Source organism: Labrus mixtus, chromosome 23, assembly GCF_963584025.1.
Source record: "Labrus mixtus chromosome 23, fLabMix1.1, whole genome shotgun sequence".
Classification (NCBI taxonomy): Eukaryota; Metazoa; Chordata; class Actinopteri; order Labriformes; family Labridae; genus Labrus; species Labrus mixtus.
Genome location: NC_083634.1, coordinates 18418798 through 18438138, shown reverse-complemented (window position 1 = coordinate 18438138; position 19341 = coordinate 18418798). Strand labels below are relative to the sequence as shown.

Sequence of the window (19341 nt, the reverse complement as noted above, 5' to 3'; positions counted from 1 at the left end):
CTCAGGCTGGACGAGAGGAAACTGGTCAGAGTCAAGCGACTGTCAGACACAGCGTGCGGTACTCTGAACTTCCGGTTTGGCCTTCAAAGTAAGAGAACACTAAACTTCTCAGTTTCACGTTTAAATACTATAAAAGTTTCGCATTGGCGTAGTATAATTAAATCACTGTGTTAAAACTACAGGTAGAAGAAGCTTTCTTAAAGTAAAATAAATTGTAATATTAAATAGTTGTGCTTAAAACACAATGCAAAGAAAAAGTACTTCAACACAAAAGGCAGGCCCATGAAATATTATTTATAGAAACATATATACAGCTTTTGAGATTTTTTCAAAATGTTGGAAGCTTCTAATGTGAAATTTTAAGTTTACTTTCAAAAGGACATATTATCCCCCTTTTCTACAGCAGACAACAGTCCCCCTGTGGTCTGTATGAAACATCTGCAGAACAAGCTCTGATCTGAAAACTAGGAAGGTCTTGTCAGCTAGGTGGGTGAATCAAAACTTGCTTTGAGTAGATATTGATAGTGGGTCGTTGTCAGGCTTTGTTTGGACTGAGCACTTCAGTTTCATTCTCTGAGCGTCAACAGGAGAGGCAGTGGACGCGTGTCACACCCTCTGTTGATTGCAAGCTGAAAATCTGGGGCGGGATTTTCACGAAAATCCAAGCTTGAAAGAGTCTGAATCCGAAACTGCCAGCAGAAAAAGCTCTGATCTGAAAACTAGGAAGGTCTTGTCAGCTAGGCGGGTGAATCAAAACTTGCTTTGAGTAGATATTGATAGTGGGTCGTTGTCAGGCTTTGTTTGGATACTGTATGCCGTGGCTCTTTTGTAATGTTAAATATGTGGAGTTCTGGTAAGAACTGTATGTTCCCACCGTTATACCAACATTTCCTGTTCACCTGTGACATATAAACACTCAACCTTACCACCTGACCAACCCAAATGATCGAGCAAACTTCGGTTTGAATGTGAGCTCCCAAGCTGGGGATTGAACCATCGACCTTTCGGCTGACTCTACAAACTGAGCCACAGCCGCCCCAGATGTCCAATCTAATAAATGTGAAAAGGCCAGAAAATATCTTATCCTATTAAAAAATCCTATCTTGGGGCCCTGGTGGGGCAGTGGTTTGTGCATGCGCCCCATGTATGGAGGCATTGCTCCTCCAAGCGGGCGGCCCAGGTTCAAATCCCACTTATATCCCACCTGTATAATATGTCTACACTCATGCACTTTAACTTATGTTAATACTGTCCATGTACAACTCTGTTTTTGCACATTTACGTTTAATCTTTCATATTTAAGACTAGTAATGTTTAGTTAAATCCTGGTTGTATATATTCACATTCTTAGTTTTTATATTTTTAGTACTTACTTACTTTGTATTTAATATTATATCATGTTTAAATTTGCTGACATTGTGTTTTTTACTCATATTGTGTGTTGGATAACCTGCTGCTGTAACGCCACAATTTCCCAATTTGGGATCAATAAAGTAATTTTATTCTATTCACCTGTGGCTCTCTCTCCCTGATTTCCAACTCTATCCACTGTCCTGTCTCTCCATTAAAGGCACAAAAAGCCCCAAAAAAAAAATCTTAAAAAAAAAAAAAAATCATATCCTATTTAAAAAAAAAAAGGAGAATTTTTTTGTCGGTCGGTGTTTTATTCTGAAAATCCATGACGGATGTGGTACACGTCATTGCGTGTGACATCACAGTTGTAACAGACAGGAGCAGAAGGCTCTCCCGGAACTCTGCAGCCAGCGTCGGCTCTGATTATTTTCAACATCGGGGGTTCGGTCCAACATGGCGGCTTACGGATGGAAATACTGATGACAGTCCGAAAGATCGCCTCGATTTGTACGATGGTAAGAAGCCGAGATCAAAGCTCTGATCGCCGCTGTGTGTGTGTGTGTGTGTGTGTGTGTGTGTGCGTGTGCGCGGCGCTGCTGCCCGGATGCCTCTGGACGCTAACGCTAGCTGTTAGCATGTTTGCTAACCTCAACAGGGGCAACATGATAATAACACTCAGGCTTTTCAGAAAGTTGTAGCCTACACCCGAGCCTTTTAACCACCCCTCCAGCTCCACATACAAAAACACCCTCATTTAAAAACAACATCACCCGCTAACTAATCTTTTCTCACAGTTTATCAGCTTTTCTTTCGTTTGTTTATCACAGAAGGGCAGCGGTCCGAAAACTAGCTAGCTTAGCATGCTAACTAAACATATGTGCCCTCAGGGGATTGTAAACACCTTCCCTGTTGTCTCTAAACACCATAAGCAAGCCGTGTCTGACTTTCTGACAGCTCAAACTGTATTTATATAATATCAATAAGTAATATAAAATCCATGTTTAGTCATATTTTAGCAGATAAAACAACAAAGTTAAACATGATGACACAACAACAAGATAATAAAGAGCCTGCAGGTAGATTATATCACATCTGTGGGTTTAGTTTGGAAAATTCAAACATGTTTCATTATAGCTAGGGCTGTCAAACTATTACTAAATTTCAATAGTTAGTCAAGATAATATTATTTAAAAATACTTTTTTACCTACTGCACTTTATAACGACTCCCCTTTAAGTAAGGACAGAAGACATTTAAACTTTAAACTTTGAGTTGCATATATCAAATATCAAACTGTATTGTGGGCTCATGTTTTTATGTATGGGTGGGATATGTATGTATATATGTGTTGTGTTGTGTGTTTGTATGTATATATATGTTGTGTTGTGTGTTTGTATGCTGGCTGCTGGAACACCTACATTTCCCTGCTGGGATGAATAAAGTTTATCTTATCTTATTTATCTTATAAATCGTGTGTTTACAATTTGCATTTTTAAAGATGACATGTCATCCCCTTTTTCTACCTTTTCAAACAGTCCCCCTGTGGTCTACGTGAAACATCTGTTCTGTGTTTTGGTCAAAATATAACATGACTCAAGCACCTGAGGAGGTTTGTGACCCTGTCAGAACAAAAGAGTCATTATAATGATTTATTATGGACTTTGACAGTGGATTTCTAAAAAAGTACACAGTAAAAGTACTTCATAGTACCTGTGCATGTAGTCTAAGAAGTACTTAGTCCAACCATATCAGAATCATTGTGTACTTATTTAAGAAAATATATATAATTATTGTTTTCTCCATGAAAACTATTTTCTTTTAAAATTGTGAACACCTTATTTTGAAAAACCGAAGTTACCACAGACTCGCAGTATTATTCTCACACTAACTTCCCCGACCTCCGAAGCTATTCCCTGAACAGTATTTTGTTTACTCCCGTTTCATACACGTGTATCTCATAGTCAGTTTTATGGTAAGACCATAAGACATTTAGCACTTCACGTCATCGCAGCTCTCTCAGAACGCTCCGTTTTGGTGTGTGTCTCTCTTTAAATGCCCAAATGAACGCTAACAAAGGGAAATGTTTGATGTTGTACGGTCGATATATTTCTTTTGACTTGTCAGCTGAGCTGTCTGAGAGTTTTGCAGTGATGTTTATCTTCTCGAGATGGAAAAGTATCAACATTTAAAGTAATAAACTTTCTAAAATATGTCTAGAGAAACTGTCGTGGTCATAAAATACGAGCTAACGAAAATACTGAGTACTTAAGAATTTGTGTTAAAACGTCAGTACAAGAATAAATTTAACACACGTTTAGGGAAAGTCCGGGTACTCTAGTTTGTAAAGTTTTTATTTTCACCACATAATGAATGAATAGAAAAGTTAAAATGACGGCCTCGGCTGTTTCTACTGTTTATCTGAACCTGATGGGGAAATTCAACGTTTCCCGTCATGAGATTTATCTCCAAAGTTTCCTCTGTACCAACCCTGGACTTTGTTTCCCAGAAATCTCAAAGAGCACGTCTTTATCTTTAAAAAAAAAGCCCCTCAGGTTGTGAGGGTAAATAAAAGACACTCTTTGTTAAAGTTAAGAGTTTAGTACTTAGCGATTTGAAAGATAACTCTCTTAACTGTTGAAAGCCTCTTGCAGGGTACTTCCACAAATGTAATAGTTTTGAATAATAGTTTGAAGCTGTGTTTTGATGTTTCTAATTTGCTTTGACACTATGATGCTTTAGTGATCTCTGTTGTGAAATTGTGGGAGGTCAGAGATCAGGGTCCGCAGCCTTGGCTGGACCACCTTGCACAAAGACAAATCAGCTCATCGATGCTTGTTAGCTTGGCGCTTTTAGCATCCCACTAAAGGACAGCGCTCTGTTTGTCAAGCTGTTAAAGAAAGGTCGAGGTTCAAAAGTAGAGCCTGACCGATTAATCGTCCAGCCGATAATTTCGGCCGATATTAGCTCATCAAGTGACTATCGGTATCGACTAATTTTATCACAGATTTGCGCCGATATTACTCGATTTATTCAGCAGTCAAAAAGCTTTTCATTTGAGTTTCATTGTATTACACTAGCAGTTCTCTTTCACCAGCAGAGGGCGCTGTATGGATTACAACAATCACTCTCCAGAGTGTGAGTTGAGTGACCATCTTGTCTTTGTTATATCTTTTATGCAGTTTATGCAATTGAGGGATCAATGCAAAAAAAAAAAAGGTGTATTTCTAAATCTATCTGTCTCTTCAGATCGAAAATATCGGACGATTTATCGTTATCAGATTTTTTCTCTTCCTAATATCAATATCGGTATCGGACCCAAGAACATTGTAACTCTGGCCTTACTTGCTCTTGTCACATTAATGTGGCAGCATAGTGAAGCCTCAGAGGCTGACACGAGAGCTTAGAGCTTGAAGATTAACTTCTAAGTGTAACTTATCCCGATTCTCTCTGCCGCACCTTCAAGAGCCGACAGACGGTTCGGCAGATGCCACGGAGAAGAAGTCTCCTTAATTTGGTGTGAGTGATCTGAAAAGCAGTGAGTTCTTAACTTAGCCTCTGTGGCTGCTGCTACTCACCAGGGTGTTTAAAGACCACACAGCAGGGCCGCGCAACCCATTTAAAACCCATTTAAGTGTGAAGGCCAGCAGGCACTGTGGCAAATTACCAGCGCCTACCGGTCAAATAGTAACGAGGCTAAACACTGGCTGTGTGTCTCATTGGCAGGTTTCTTCGATCTGCTGTCCAGTTTGGCAGCGTACACGTTTGTGCCTGGAAGGTTTCTTGTTTGAGAGAAAATCAATTTTTCTGGTTTAAAGCGTGAAAGTCACAAAGCAGATCTGGGCAGTTTCATCTCAGCATCAGTAATGTGGCAATAATTTGGAGCTTTAATGGAAGAAAAATGTAGTAAACAGTCATTAGACAGTCGTGATCATGACTACCTAACATATCATACCCTTTCATTTTAATAAAGGTATCATGTGACGACAAGTCTATCTAAATCTCTAATTTTTCACAATTCAAACTTTTTTATATCACAATTAAACGTCTAAATTTGGGGAAAATATCTAGAAATCAATTATCAAACACTTTGGTTAAGGCTTGGTGTGGAGCTCCCAACTAAAATAGTTCAATATAAGACAAATCTTAAATTCTGTTTCAGTCAAAAGTACCCAAAACTTTTAGCCCCAGGAACCATTTTTTTAATGGATGCAAAAAGTCTCGTTTTCACCAAGCGGTCTCGTTTGGTTCAGTACAGTTTGGGAATATTTGGTAGGTCAATCCTGATCTTATTTGCGTTTCTTTACCACCGATAAACCGTACCATTACTTGGTGTTTGGAGTGTAAGCCGGATGTCAATAGCCGCATCAGCTACATACTAGCATGACATCATAGCAGAGTGACGTAGTGTAGCCCGCTAATGAATTCAACCAAGAAGAAGAAGGCAACACAGTAAACAAAGGGCAACAATGGAGGATGACCAGCAGAGATCTGCACCTCCAAGGTTGTCCATTGGGCCGGTGCTACGCCTTACATTAGTCGCAAAAACAGCCTTGGAATTACTGTCTCAAAGTTTATGGGATATTTCAAGATTTAGTGTTTTGTATTACCGTTGTCGCACATTCTTTTGACCGATCAACAGACTACAGTGTGTCAAGCTCCACTCTTTTGGGGTCAGATCAGTACTCTTGGTCCCCCCAACGAAAAATTAGGACGGCATGGATCGGTTACTTTGGTAGCATTCCCAACTTTTGGAAGTGGAAAACACCAATAAATGGGTACCGTGTTGAACCGAACTGGACTGGACCGCTTGGTGGAAACAGGGCTAAAGGTTCCTTTAGCAAGTCTCTGGAGCTTTTTGATTCAAACCCACCTCATGACATCTCGACTAATAGTCCTGATGACTAAACAAACACACAGGTTTGAACAGCAGTCCATTATTTAAACACTTATTCCAAAGCTGTCACTGAAAACATCCCTAAGTTCATGACTGTGTGTGTGTGTTTGTGTTTCCAGCTCACATTGTGCTTTGTGTTTTCCCAGAATCCTCTTGTGTTTGTCTTTTCTGGCTTGTTTGTGTGCCTCAGCTTTATTGACACCCCGCGCTGTGTGGATGTTGTGTTGGTAGATAAATAACCTCAGCGTGGTGTTTCGCTCGCTCAGTGTGTTGACTTTCCACGAGCTGCAGCGTGGTGTTGAGTAAGAACACAGAGTCGTTCAGGCCTGAAGGGAAAGCTGCATCATGGTTGTTATCACATCATCTCTCTCTCCTGCTTTAACATCATATATGAGTTCAGAAACTGGAAACGATACAGGTTTTATGATGACTTAAAGACTTTGTTTCACAGAAATGAAATGATTGACTGTATTGCCTTGTAACTTTTTGAGCACGAAGATGCCTTTAGTTCTAAGAGAAGTGATAATCAGTGTGACCGGGGGAAAGGCAGAATGTAGATCAACTCAGAAGGAAACAGATGGTAGAGAAACGTGCAGGAAAACAGAAAACAAAGAGGAGGAAACGGGAGAACAAAGGAGGGTTTGATGGATCATTTCAGCAATGTTTGGGAATATTATGATAAAAACTAACACCATATATGTAGAGGAGGAAACTTTTATTGAACTGTATTTAGTCCTTGCACAATTTAGTTTTATCCATAGGGGATAAGTCGACTAATGTGGGAAGATTCAAGAACATCTTTTAAATGTTTCTATTCTTCTTCTTCTCCTTCAGGGCGCCAATGCCTCTGCCTTGGAAAAGGAGATTGGACCGGAACAGTTTCCCGTTAATGAGCACTACTTCGGACTGGTCAACGTAAGTATAAGTCAAACCGCCCGATCAGACGACCCCCCTCAGTCAGAGTGAAGTGTAACACAGTGAAATCCCTCCCTGTCTGTATTTGATCTGTTTCTGTGTGTGTGTGTGTGTGTGTGTTTCCTTTTTTCTTTTGTTCCAGTTTGGAAACACCTGCTACTGTAACTCGGTGCTGCAGGCTCTGTACTTCTGTCGACCGTTCAGGGAGAAGGTGTTGGCGTACAAGGTAAGCGATGAGAGAAACCGCAGAGCTGGAACGAGCAAGCCCTGTTTCTGTCCTCACTTTTTTTTTTTACAGAGCCCCTCATGCTCAAAGAACGCAATGAATACAGCCAAAGAAAACAGAACCGGACAGAGTGCAAGACCATAAGACAGGTGGGAGTATAAGACCACACTCCCACTGGATGTCATGTCCAAAAAAGAAAAATCGGATAAAGTAAGGCCTGTTGTGTTCTCACATTTGGTCGTCTTCTGATTTTTTAAAGTTAAGTCAGCGAAACTCTGAATTTAAAGTTCTTGATTAACCTCAGCTTTGGGTAAGGGCTCGACCGATAAGTAGAAAATTAGCCGATACCGATAGTCAATTGAAAAGCTAATATCGGCTTATATTATCGGCCGGCTGATGAATCGGTCGAGCTCTAGTTTGCATTACCCTTTAGATTACAGTTACAGGAGACCTCACAGACGTCACTTTACAGAAATGAAGGCTGGCACCGCTCCTCCAACAGTTTTTCATGAGTTATACCTCACTTTACAAGTTCACAAATAGACCATTTTTTGGTTTTTACTGATCCGCTATATGACGCTCTAATGGGAATATTTGCCTTTACATCAGTGCTACACGTAGACCGACGGAACGGCAGTGTCAACAAAAGAGCGGAGGAGAACCAACTGGAGAACAGGAAACATAATGCAGCCTTTTATTACATACTGAAAAAAAACTCTGGCTTGAGAAACTCCGGGTGAAGTCAGAGTGAAAAATTTGTCCGTTTGCGTTCACACATGCAGCTCCTCCTGGAGTTTTCTGCACGTTTGAAAGCCTAACAGAAATATCATATTTTTATGCTGTGGTTAGAGGCCGCAGCAGAGTCTGAGATAGATGACAAGATGGCAGCACCCAAAAAATCTTCCAGCAGATTTGTCTATATTAAATTGTTTGTGGAATCCTGCTGGACTTTGACTTTGTGAACTTGACTAACCAAACTCCGTCTTTTTAAGGTGCAGCCGCGTCGTAAGGAGTCCCTCCTCACCTGCCTGTCCGACCTCTTCAACAGCATCGCCACGCAGAAGAAGAAAGTCGGCGTCATCCCGCCCAAGAAGTTCATCTCGCGACTGAGGAAAGAGAACGGTTGGTGGCGTTAACAGATCCAATCGAGCTCTAAAAAACCTTCAAATCAAAACTTGTTTGTTTCAAGTTTTCGACTTCCACAGCTCGGCCAGAATGTGCAGCTGCTGCCACATCTGACTTCCTGCGATTTTGTTTTTTTTTATTCAGTAAAAGATCCACTTGGCTCTCTGAGTGTTGAGAAATGTGAAGTCAATGAATGAAATAGTTCCCCTCAGCCCCCCCCCCCCCCCCCCCCCTCCCGTTGAGCTTCACAGATGAGATCGGTGAAAGAGAGAGGGAGGGTTATCTCAGCTGAGGAAATAAAACTGTCAGCCAAATCCTGCAGATGGAAAAAAGAGATGAGCTTAATTAGCCCCCCCCTCCTCCCCCAACACATGCTGATGCTGTTTATTTAGTTTCACTTATAATTCCCCATCTGTGTCTCTCTCTCTGTGGCTTTATGTTATTTCTCCTCTCCTCACTTCTCCATGTCTTTATTCACATGTCGTTTCTGTGTCCTCGTCCTTCCACCTGTGTCCCCCCCCCCCGTCCCCCCCTCAGAACTGTTCGACAACTACATGCAGCAGGACGCCCACGAGTTCCTCAACTACCTCCTCAACACCATCGCCGACCTGCTGCAGGAGGAGAAGAGCCAGGAGAGGCAGCAGAATGGGAAGCTGGTGCAGAACGGAGGAGGAGGTGGTGGAGGAGGGAGTACTGGAGGAGGAGGCAGTGGGAGCGAGGGAGGAGGAGAAGGAGACGGAGGAAAGGAGACGCAGCAGACGTGGGTCCACGAGATCTTCCAGGGGACTCTGACCAACGAGACGCGCTGCCTCAACTGTGAAGCTGTGAGTCCCTTTCTTTTTTTTTTCTCCATCCGCACAGAGGAGAAAAGTCGACACTCGTTAGACCTCGACTGAGAACATAGTAAAGTCGTAAACACAACACTCTTCAGGTAAAGGAGTCAACAGGAACATAATACAATGAACTACAACTAAAATCATGTGTGCATACTGTTCATAAAAAGTTACTGATCCACCAGGAAGGACAAAAATATAAAACATTCAAACATTGTTAATCTGAAGATTTTGGCTTTATATGAAATTTTTTGATCCAGCAGATGTCGCCCTTGGGCACCAGCATGAAACCAAAACAACTCGCGCTGCATTGTTGTGTTAGCATGCTAATGCTAAAGCTAATCTTTATTATGCTCGTATCTTCAACTTTACCCGAAATGAGCGTGATCTAGAAACACAGTTAAGCAGTGAGTACAGTATGTTATTCTTCTTTTCTCTAGTCCCTCAATTAAACAACTTTTATACGTGAGGGGAGGAGTCAGCCGGCCGTCCCGGCGATGTAAACAAAGTGAAGATAGGACTCTGAAAACTCTGAAAACATCACAGACAGTGGGACTCGGGTGTTACACCCATTGTAGACAGTCATGACTCACAGAGTTATTTTCAGAGGAGATACTTGATTTATATTATATTTAAGTGTGAAAAATCACATATGAAGACTTTAAGAAATGTAAAAAGGGCACAGTTTTCTCTCCTCATTCACACAGTTCATGATGATATTTGGGAAATGGTGTCGTTTGAAAAAAGAGAATCCATGTGACCTTGAGGGTTCTTTTGGTTTGGTTGCAGGTGAGCAGTAAAGACGAGGACTTCCTGGACCTGTCGGTGGACGTGGAGCAGAACACCTCCATCACACACTGTCTCAGGTAACGCTGTGATGTCATCACTCAAAAACTGAAAGAAATCACACTAACAAGGAAAGAAAGTTGAACCCTACATTTAGACTCTGAGGTTTTAAACGTGTGTGTGTGTGTGTTGTTCACAGGGGCTTCAGTAACACAGAGACGTTATGCAGCGAATACAAATACTACTGTGAGCAGTGTCGCAGCAAACAGGAAGCCCAGAAGAGGTGAGTGACATCATCATCAGCGAGGTGCTGGCCACATGTTGGTTATTGTTAAGCTGCCTTTGAAGGTCACGTTTAGTTTGTCACATCTGCAGCTGTGTGCGCCGCGCTGCAGACATATAATGTTTCTGTTTGTTCCATTAGACGGTACCCCCCCAAAAACCACATCAGACGTTACTATAGCAACCAGTCAGGGCCTTCTGGCCTCATTCTGACAAGTTGTCTATTATTATCTTTTGCACAGCGGTCTAAAAAAGAAACCAGCTGGACTTTTTGTGTTTGTGTTCACTTCTAAATCAAATGACACCTCGAACACTTTTACAACTTTTTATTTGATCTAAACCATCAAAACCTTGATTCTTTAGCAAATCAATCAATCTTTACCTCATCTTTATCTTGAGACATTTTACAAAAGAGCTTAATCATGTTATGCTACATAAGAAAAATGGGATAAGATGCAGGTAGAAGCATAGAAACAAACTCCTTTAAACTCACTTCAGACCTCTTCAAACCTCTCTCTCCTCCCTGTGTGTTTTCCCTCCAGGATGCGGGTAAAGAAGCTCCCGATGATCCTCGCCCTCCACCTGAAGCGCTTCAAGTACATGGACCAGCTGCACCGCTACACCAAGCTGTCCTATCGCGTCGTCTTCCCCCTGGAGCTCCGCCTTTTCAACACGTCCGGGGACGCCACCAACCCCGACCGCATGTACGACCTGGTGGCCGTCGTCGTACACTGTGGCAGGTAGGGCTCTTCATTTGAAATACACTTTTTTTTTTTTAAATACCATGGACATTTTTAAGTCAGTAGAATGGAAAACCTTTTCTAACCAGCAGCATCTATTGTCTGTGCTCCGCAGCGGTCCAAACCGTGGACACTACATCACCATCGTCAAGAGTCACGGCTTCTGGCTGCTGTTTGACGACGACATCGTAGAGGTGAGAGGCGTTCTCTTTCTGTTTGACACAAAAAACTAATCAGCTCTTTGAGATGATCTACACTAAAGATGAATTTATAAAAATCAGGCTTCCTCTTCTCTGCTGCTTGTCGTCCAGCTACTTAAAAAACAGTTCAAAAAGTTGATCTTTGAAACACACTCCTGCTTCTGACAAGGCAAATGGCCAATTATAGGTCAGGATTTTGGAGTGGCCCTGGTCACCCCTTGGCCCCGCCCCCTGCATGAAAACAGCATGAGTACTCGCTAATTGTTCTTTGTGTATTTTGCATTGTTGATGCTTTCAGTGCTTTAAGAAAAACTGAAAACTTTCTAAGCAAGAAAAGAAAAAAATATGTAGAAAAGATGCCAGATTGTTTCAGCCTTCTTTGTTGGTATTTAAAATCAAATCTGATTTAATGTGAAATATTCCAAAGAAAACCCTCAGGGAACTTAATGTACAGATGTTGAATCTCCGTCCCGACCAGACAGGAATTTCAAACAAGCCGTCCTCCAGTCTCCGTGTAGATCCTGGCGCTCTGAATGTTGTGTCTGGATTTCCTTTCGACCCAGATACTTTAACCTGTGCTTAATAACGAGGAGCTGAAGTAGGCTTTTAGCCATGAGGATAGAGTTAGGGAACCGGGGACGGCGGATAAAAGTGCTCATAACGGAGAAAAGAAAAACAGAAGAAAAAAAGTGGAGACCTGCGTCAGCTGTGAGCTCGGGATCAGCCTGAAGCCTGGAGGATGAGATCAGGAATGAGAATCATGTTTCACCGCTCCGTCCTCTTTATCGTCTTACCCTCGTTCATCATCTACCTGCTTTAATTGAGACATTATTCATCCCGCTTCATTAATTTCAAGCCCCCGTGTCAGTTTGATTAGGAAGCACATCGTGTTCGGAAAATTAAAAACATCACAGACTGCTGCTGCTGCGTCTGCTCCTTCTTTTTTATTTGATTAAACAAGTATGACGCAAATCGAGGATCTCTAGAATTTGCAGCTCATTGTGTTATCCCGCAGCGTCTGCCACGAGACCATCTGTTTCCCCCCTGTGTGACGTGCTGACAGGAGAAAACACGGCGTCACACACACACACACACACCGTCTGACATCCTTCTAGCATGTGTGTTAGCGCTCAGCTAACAGCTTCCAACTCCCGTCTCAGCGCGCCGCCATCCCCAACATCACTGACATGACAGCAGACGGAGATGCAACAATGACAGCGATAGTTTCTCTAATTCTACCAGCATCACACACTGAGAAAAAAAAACATATAAATCAATCAGAGGTGAAGCGTTACCAGCGTGTGGTGTTAGCCAAAAGCATGACGTAGCTTCTCAGTCGTCAGCTCTTAAACCACATCGACACAGAGCTTTAGCCTCACGCTGCCGGGGCCAAAGAACCTTTCAGATTTGTTATTTTCCATCTTAGCGCCAAGAAGAACGAGCGAGCCGCAGCAGTCAAGCTATCAGCGGTAAACTGAGCGTGCAGCCGTGACGCTAAACGTTCCAGAGTCTGTGGAGGATAAGACACAAATATGAGTTTTAAAGTCAAGCAGTAGTTGTCCTTTTTCCATTGCAACTTTGGAGATTAGATATTGAAATGATTTCTTCAACTTCATGAGACATGTTTGAAAATAGTCCAAACACGTCTCAGTTAGACGTTGATGATATGAACCCATCACACCTGGAGTTGCATGTCTGTCAATCCTGATAGTCAGATCGTGATAAACTCTGGTTGGACGGCCTCCAATCATTTTTGCCTTGGGCTCAACAGACTCAAGAACCACCACAAGTTGACGCCTTAGACAGCTTTCCCCCAAATCCAAACAGTTTATCTTTCCTCAAATCTTCAACTTGGTGGTGGACGTCACCCTGCTGTGTGAACACAGAGGAAAAACGTCTTTGTCACTGTCAGCGCCGACTGATCATGTTTAAAACCGATCCCGTCAGTGTATTTTTCCACTACGATGGGAACGAGGCCCACTGCAACATCTGGTCCAAAGGAGAGGAACCGGTCTGTTTGATTCTGCTGAGTTTGCAGAGCAGAAACACAAACTTTCATTTTTTATGGTTTGTGGAGATTAACTCTCTCCGTGCATCGCTCTGCTTTGAATTTTAACTTTAAGTCTCTAAAATCTGTTTTCTCAACTGATTTATTTCCTTTTTTGGGCTCTTATAACCTGGAGCTAAAGCTTTCCCCCCATTCTTTTCCAACGCCAATCCAAAAAATCGCTCCCCCAAAAAAGCTTTGAGAGGCGCCATGCCCGCCCTTTCTCTGGTTTAAGTCTTAATCCTAAACTAAGCTAGGCTAAGTTAAACGCCCCCTGGTTATGGCTCTCACAAACTCTGTACACAAAAAAAAACTGTGTTTCTTAAAAAGTTGAACTAGTCTTCGAACCACAGCTGTCTTCAAACTGTTAAACAAAAGCCTTCTTTGTTGAATATTCATGTTTCTAAAGTCAAACCTTTCATTTTTCGTTTCTCGTAGAAAATTGACGCCCAGGCGATCGAGGAGTTCTACGGTCTGACGTCAGACATTTCCAAGAACTCTGAGTCAGGTTACATCCTGTTCTACCAGTCCAGAGACTGAACCAGCCTATGGTGAATCCCCAACAGACTGTCACTCAACAGAGGGGGAGGAGCTTATGGCTGCCACCGGCTCCGCCCAGTACGCTCACATAAGTATCCAGGCTTTATTCCTTGTAGGCGGAGCTTTGCACTGGAGCGCCACTCGGATCTTGAGACGTGTGCAGGTTGCATGCCAGCCTCCTGGATTACGACTGATGAACTCCTCTGAGCCCCCACTGCAAAAAAAAAAAAAAAAAGCACCTTAACAAAAACAAGATGGCTGATTCTGTAACACTCGCTTTGCGCTGGGGCATCAGCTGGGAGTAACGCCAATCCATGAGGCTGACATCGCTGTACACACAGTGCTCCGTTCAGGAGGTCAAAGCGGTTTGGGATTGTTGAGATGATGCAGACTAACCAATCAACTGTTTCTGAAGAGACACTCGCTTCTGATTGTAACCCTTCTCTTCAAGGTAACCAGCTGCGTCACAAGTCTTCTTTAGCATTTATTTTTGTGTGTGTGCACATTTCACCATGCTACATTAGCTTCTAAGCCACTGGTACCATTCGTTTACTCCAGACACTCATTCCAGAGACAAAGAAGAAGAAAAAAAAAGTACCTCACAGCCTCGTTAGACGTCCAACCGGCCACAACGAAACACTGACAGAACATCTAAAGATGGAGGAGCTAGAACGTAAGCTAGGAGCGCAGTGCAGTGATGTTAGTTTGCAGTGTTTTTATCATGAAGTCCGTGGTGCTAATAACAAAAAGTGTTAAAAGGCAGAGCGTGAAATGGGAAACCAGCCACTAGAGATTTGGAAGAACGGCTCGTTATTTGGGATTTTTTTTTACTAATGAAAGCTCTAAGAAGTCATGGCCCCGATTATATTAGACCAAAAGAAATATTGGGGGAAATTATTAAGTTTGTTTCTTCCAAAAACACAATTTTAAGATTCTCCATTAAAGCATGCACTGTTGTATAAGATGCATATACCCTCTAAATGTTGGTGATCAATGTGTTAAAGCAGAACATGGTAACTGGAAAATAATACGGAATGTAATTTGGGTTTTTTGAAGAAACAAAATGGTAAAAACCAAATGATTAGTTACAAAGACTTCGCAAATTACACATGAAAAAACAAAAAAAATTGCTTTAAATTTGGGCCGTAGACAGCTTTACAGAACACCAATAATCCAGATTCTCAATTTCACATCTATCTCGCGATATCGTGTGAAAGCAGCTGGTTTTATTTTTGCCCCGGCGGGAAAATCAAAAAAAACCGAGGGAACACGTTCAAACAAAAGAGCGGCCAGGTGTTTCAACATCAAACAAAGTAAGCTAACTCTTCTTTTTTTAAAACAGCTATCTCGTGGGTTCTTTTGTAGTTTGCTTTCAAAGGGTGGTGGTGTTTAAACATTTGTGACTTCTTTCTTTTTAAGTACCAGAATATTCACCATTTTGAAAAGGGACACATGAAGAAGTTCTGACATCCAAAACTGTCACACTACATTCATGTTGAATGTCTGCTTTATTTTCTGGACACACACACACACACACACATACACACTCTTTTGCTGCAGCTGGTTCCCCACCAAACACCAATCACACGCTGGCAAATTTTGACTCGAGAGGCTCAAGTGTTTGTTTTTTTCCCCCGTGCAGCTGCAGCTCTGGCAGGCACGCCGACCTTTTACATAACACGTTTTTCACTCCAGACTCTTCAAATCGCAGCTCTCAATAATACTGAAGGATGCTAACGCTGTGTTGATGTGGAGCTTACGGTTGAGATGCGGTTCATTTAATGCAGTAAGATAACTCCCATTGAAATGTTCTTCCATTGGTGTTACATTTTAACACTCCTGAGTTCAAACAAAATCCGAAAGAATTGCTTTCAAAGCCATTTTTTTTAAAAAGCCTGTACTCGTTCTTGGAAACTTTCGCCTGCTGACCGGCACTGACTTCCTGTTCTCACCTCCATTGTTTTCTTTTAAACGCACAAACAAACCAAATGTAGGAGTGTTTTTTTCTTTTTTGTGTTAAATCTTGTTTTTTTGAAGAATGTTTTACACTGCCAAGTTTTTACCACAGGTTAGCAATCAAGCTAGCGTGTGACTCTTAGCTGCAGCAGATAGAAAGTGAACGGAAACTTTCTTTCTGTTTGTTAAAGTGTTGTTTGTATTTCTCGGTAATTGAGCGTCCCAGGCAGAGGGTCGGGTATTATCTGAATGTTTAAGTGTACAGTTGAATTACGATAGGGCTGCTTGACCTGTAAAACAACATCTGGAGGCCGACACGTCTTGATAATCTGAAGTTTCTCTCTCTCTGCTGAGACAAAAGAAGTACTTTGAACAACAGAAAACAGGTCTTGTCTTTTGATTCCCAGAAGCTCAGCTAATGAAGGCGACACCTTTGTGCCTTGAATGGCTCGTTTCACTTTTAAAAAGAACTCCTTGACAGCTCAGTTAAAAAAATCTGATTTAATATCTACATCGTGTCATCAAACATTTCAATGTTACTGTTTTTTTTAAAGCTATTTTCATTTACTTTTCCATCTTTAACAAGTTAATTTTTTCCGCGGTTAAGTTAAAGTCTTAACTGTTCCTTATTTTTCCATCAAAATAAAAGCAGGAAGTAAAACACCCTTAGCTTAAGATAGTAAAAATCTTCAAAATGAAAGCATAACAAAATCAGTTTTGGAATGCAAAATAATGGAATTTCAAACGTGATGGAAAATGTGATTAATCGCGACTAAAATAAATAGGTTGACAGCCCTAGCAAACAGACTTATCCAAACTCTGAGTATTTCAGCTTCTTTATTTAGCAGTTAACACGTTTTCAGTAAGTGTCTTAGCTTAAGCTTTTAAAATGGCGTGAATGACGGCAGGAGAGGGAGCAACTTCAGACGACGCGTCTCAAACACTTCCCTACATTCACCCGGTCGAGGCTTCAATGTCAACACTATTTCCATTTTTTGTCTGTGCTGCTCGTAAAACTGAATTAATCGAGATGAAAGGAAGGTTTTATTTGTGTGTTGGAATATTATTTGGGTAAATCAAGTTCATTGCCATTTGTTCTATCATCTCTGATGGTGAGATTTGTAGTTTTTTTGATTTTGAATGAGTTGAAATTTAAAGAAATGTTCCATTTGCTGATAGTTTAAGTGAACAAAAACAAGCACAAAAGCACATACGTTGGACGATAAAGGATGCAGACCCAGCCTGAAGTTGGGTATCAGTCTTCTTTTTTTTTCTGATTCAGTTTCATGAAAATTCAGTTTTGAAAAACTGAAAAAAAAAATGATTAGTCATCAACTAAACTGCCTATAACCTCTGGATGGACAAAGTGTTGGAAGACTATGTTTAAAGGCTCTTTTTATTTAAATATAATTAATATTATAATAAATGTTTTATGTTATCTTTTTCTTATATGTTCCACTTGTTTTTGATATGTCACTAATTTTACTAGTCTACCATTGTCGTGTAGGCAGCTTTGAAGAGTATGTCCTTAAAATTTGGGAGTATTTGACGAGCGATGTGGAGGTGTACATAAATACAGATGTTATTATTGGAAAATAAATATTTGCTTGCTTGAAATAATCAGACATAGATCAAAAATGTTAGTGGATGTTATATCTAAGAAGTATTCCTGTTGTAAATCAATTCGACTGGGGCTTTAAAAGTAAAAAGCCCCACCCATCTGGTATCCCAACCAACAGTTTGAAATAAATTAGCTCACCTGTAATCTCACAGCTAAACCCATAATACCCTCAAAAACCATCAGATTGAAAATGTATTCAATTCAAATAAAACTAAAAGTTTAAAGAAACTGCTGTGCAGAAAAGTAACTGACCCAAAAACTGACTTGTACATCACTGTGTTAAAAGGAAAAATCCACCCATAAGTTCACAAACATGTAAGAAACAACGACTTCAATAAGATACAATATGGTGTCATCTGCGTAGAGTGAGTGCTTTTTTCCCGAAGCTAAGGATTTAGTAACATTTACCAACTGTAAAGCACAGAAGAAATGCTCAATGGATCTTTCTTTAATGAAATATTTTTTTCAGTTTACATTTTTACAGTTACCAATAAAATAATTATCTATGAAGACTTTTTTAAAGCATACTACTGTGAATCCTTTGTTGCTCAAAAGCAGCACATTTCAGCATTTCTGAAGGTTTTTTCGATCGGTATTACGGCAAAGTAGAGGAAGCGAAATCCGATAAAATAACTTATAGAAAACAAAAAACTGACATCTGTGGGTGGATTTTTCCTTTTTTTTCCCAAACAGTTATAAGTTATATCGTCTGTCCTCTCAAATGTCCCTTAAGGGCCTCCATAGTCCACATCACTCTGCGATTTTCAAGGTCACAAAGAATGTAATTGTTTGAAGGGTGAAAAGTGACTGAATGTGTCAGAAACACTCCGATATGTTGCAACTGGTGTACGGAGTGGCAGCAGCCTCACAAACGCAAACGGCAAAACAGAATGTGTGACATTTAATTGAACCTTTCAGAAAGTACACGATATTAAGGTCGCTAATTCTTTTCTGCAAGTTCAACTCTTGTTTTATTAGTCTACACACTCCGAGGCTTCTCAGTTCTTGCTACTAAATATCTCGAGGGTTACGAGTTGAATCTTGTCCTCTGAGTTGTTGTCTGGATGTTTGTCGAGGCTGCTGCCGCTGCACACTGTGGTCTGAAGTTCATTCTGAATACATGTAGATGCAGTGAAGTTTGGGAATGAAGGCTGGTGTTCCAAACTGTTTGAAATAAAACACAAACTGGTTTTGAAGATGATAAAATCTACACTGTTGTCCGAGTCTCTTTGTTTTCCTCCTGTAACGTTTTCCAGCAGCAGGTCATCTGAAGCAGAGAAACTTCTTTTCATCAGCCAATCAGAGTTAGAAATGTGATGTTCTCTTTTGATCACACAAGCTGTTTTCATGCGGTGTTGGAATAATTCAAAATAATGATTTCCAATTGGGAGAATTCCCTGACTCAAAATAATTACCAAGATTTTTGTTACTTTCCTTCCAAAGCTTCCTTGTGTTTGTCTTTTTACACATAAAAAAGGAAAACTAAATCCGTCTCATTAAAAATTCCTAATGTTTAAAGGTCACATATTATGCAATGTTTCTCTTACACTAATACGTGTCCCTAGTCGGTCTACAAACCCCCCAATGATGAGAAAAGTCCATCTTCTCTATCTTTAGCCTGCTCCACTTTTCAGAAAATGTGTGCTCAAACAGGCCGTTCATGACATCACAAAGGGCAGTAACCCCTCCCCCAGGTGGGTGACACTCCCACAGCTAGTTGTTTGTTCTGCCCTCTGAGTCTGCCTTTTCAACGTAAACAGTAGGACATAAGAGCGAGAAAGCACTAGAAGAATGAGAAGTTCATGCTCCACATACGTCCGTCTG

General features: G+C 41.1%; 1 protein-coding gene across 2 annotated transcripts; it reads left to right on the top strand.

The window, feature by feature from the left end:
* Nucleotides 1-1707: 1707 nt before the first annotated feature.
* Nucleotides 1708-18727, top strand: usp12b (ubiquitin specific peptidase 12b). 2 transcript variants are annotated; one of them, XM_061031745.1, is made up of 10 exons: nt 1708-1868; nt 7081-7161; nt 7304-7387; nt 8386-8509; nt 9050-9336; nt 10135-10211; nt 10331-10414; nt 10956-11153; nt 11269-11347; nt 13839-18727. In XM_061031745.1, exons 1-10 carry the CDS (start codon nt 1821-1823, stop codon nt 13938-13940), a joined length of 1164 nt encoding a protein of 387 aa, XP_060887728.1. In that variant the 5' UTR covers nt 1708-1820; the 3' UTR covers nt 13941-18727. The 2 variants fall into 2 exon arrangements, with proteins under 2 accessions (XP_060887728.1, XP_060887727.1); XM_061031744.1 differs by having other exon boundaries at nt 8380-8509.
* The last annotated feature ends 614 nt before the right edge of the window (nt 18728-19341 follow it).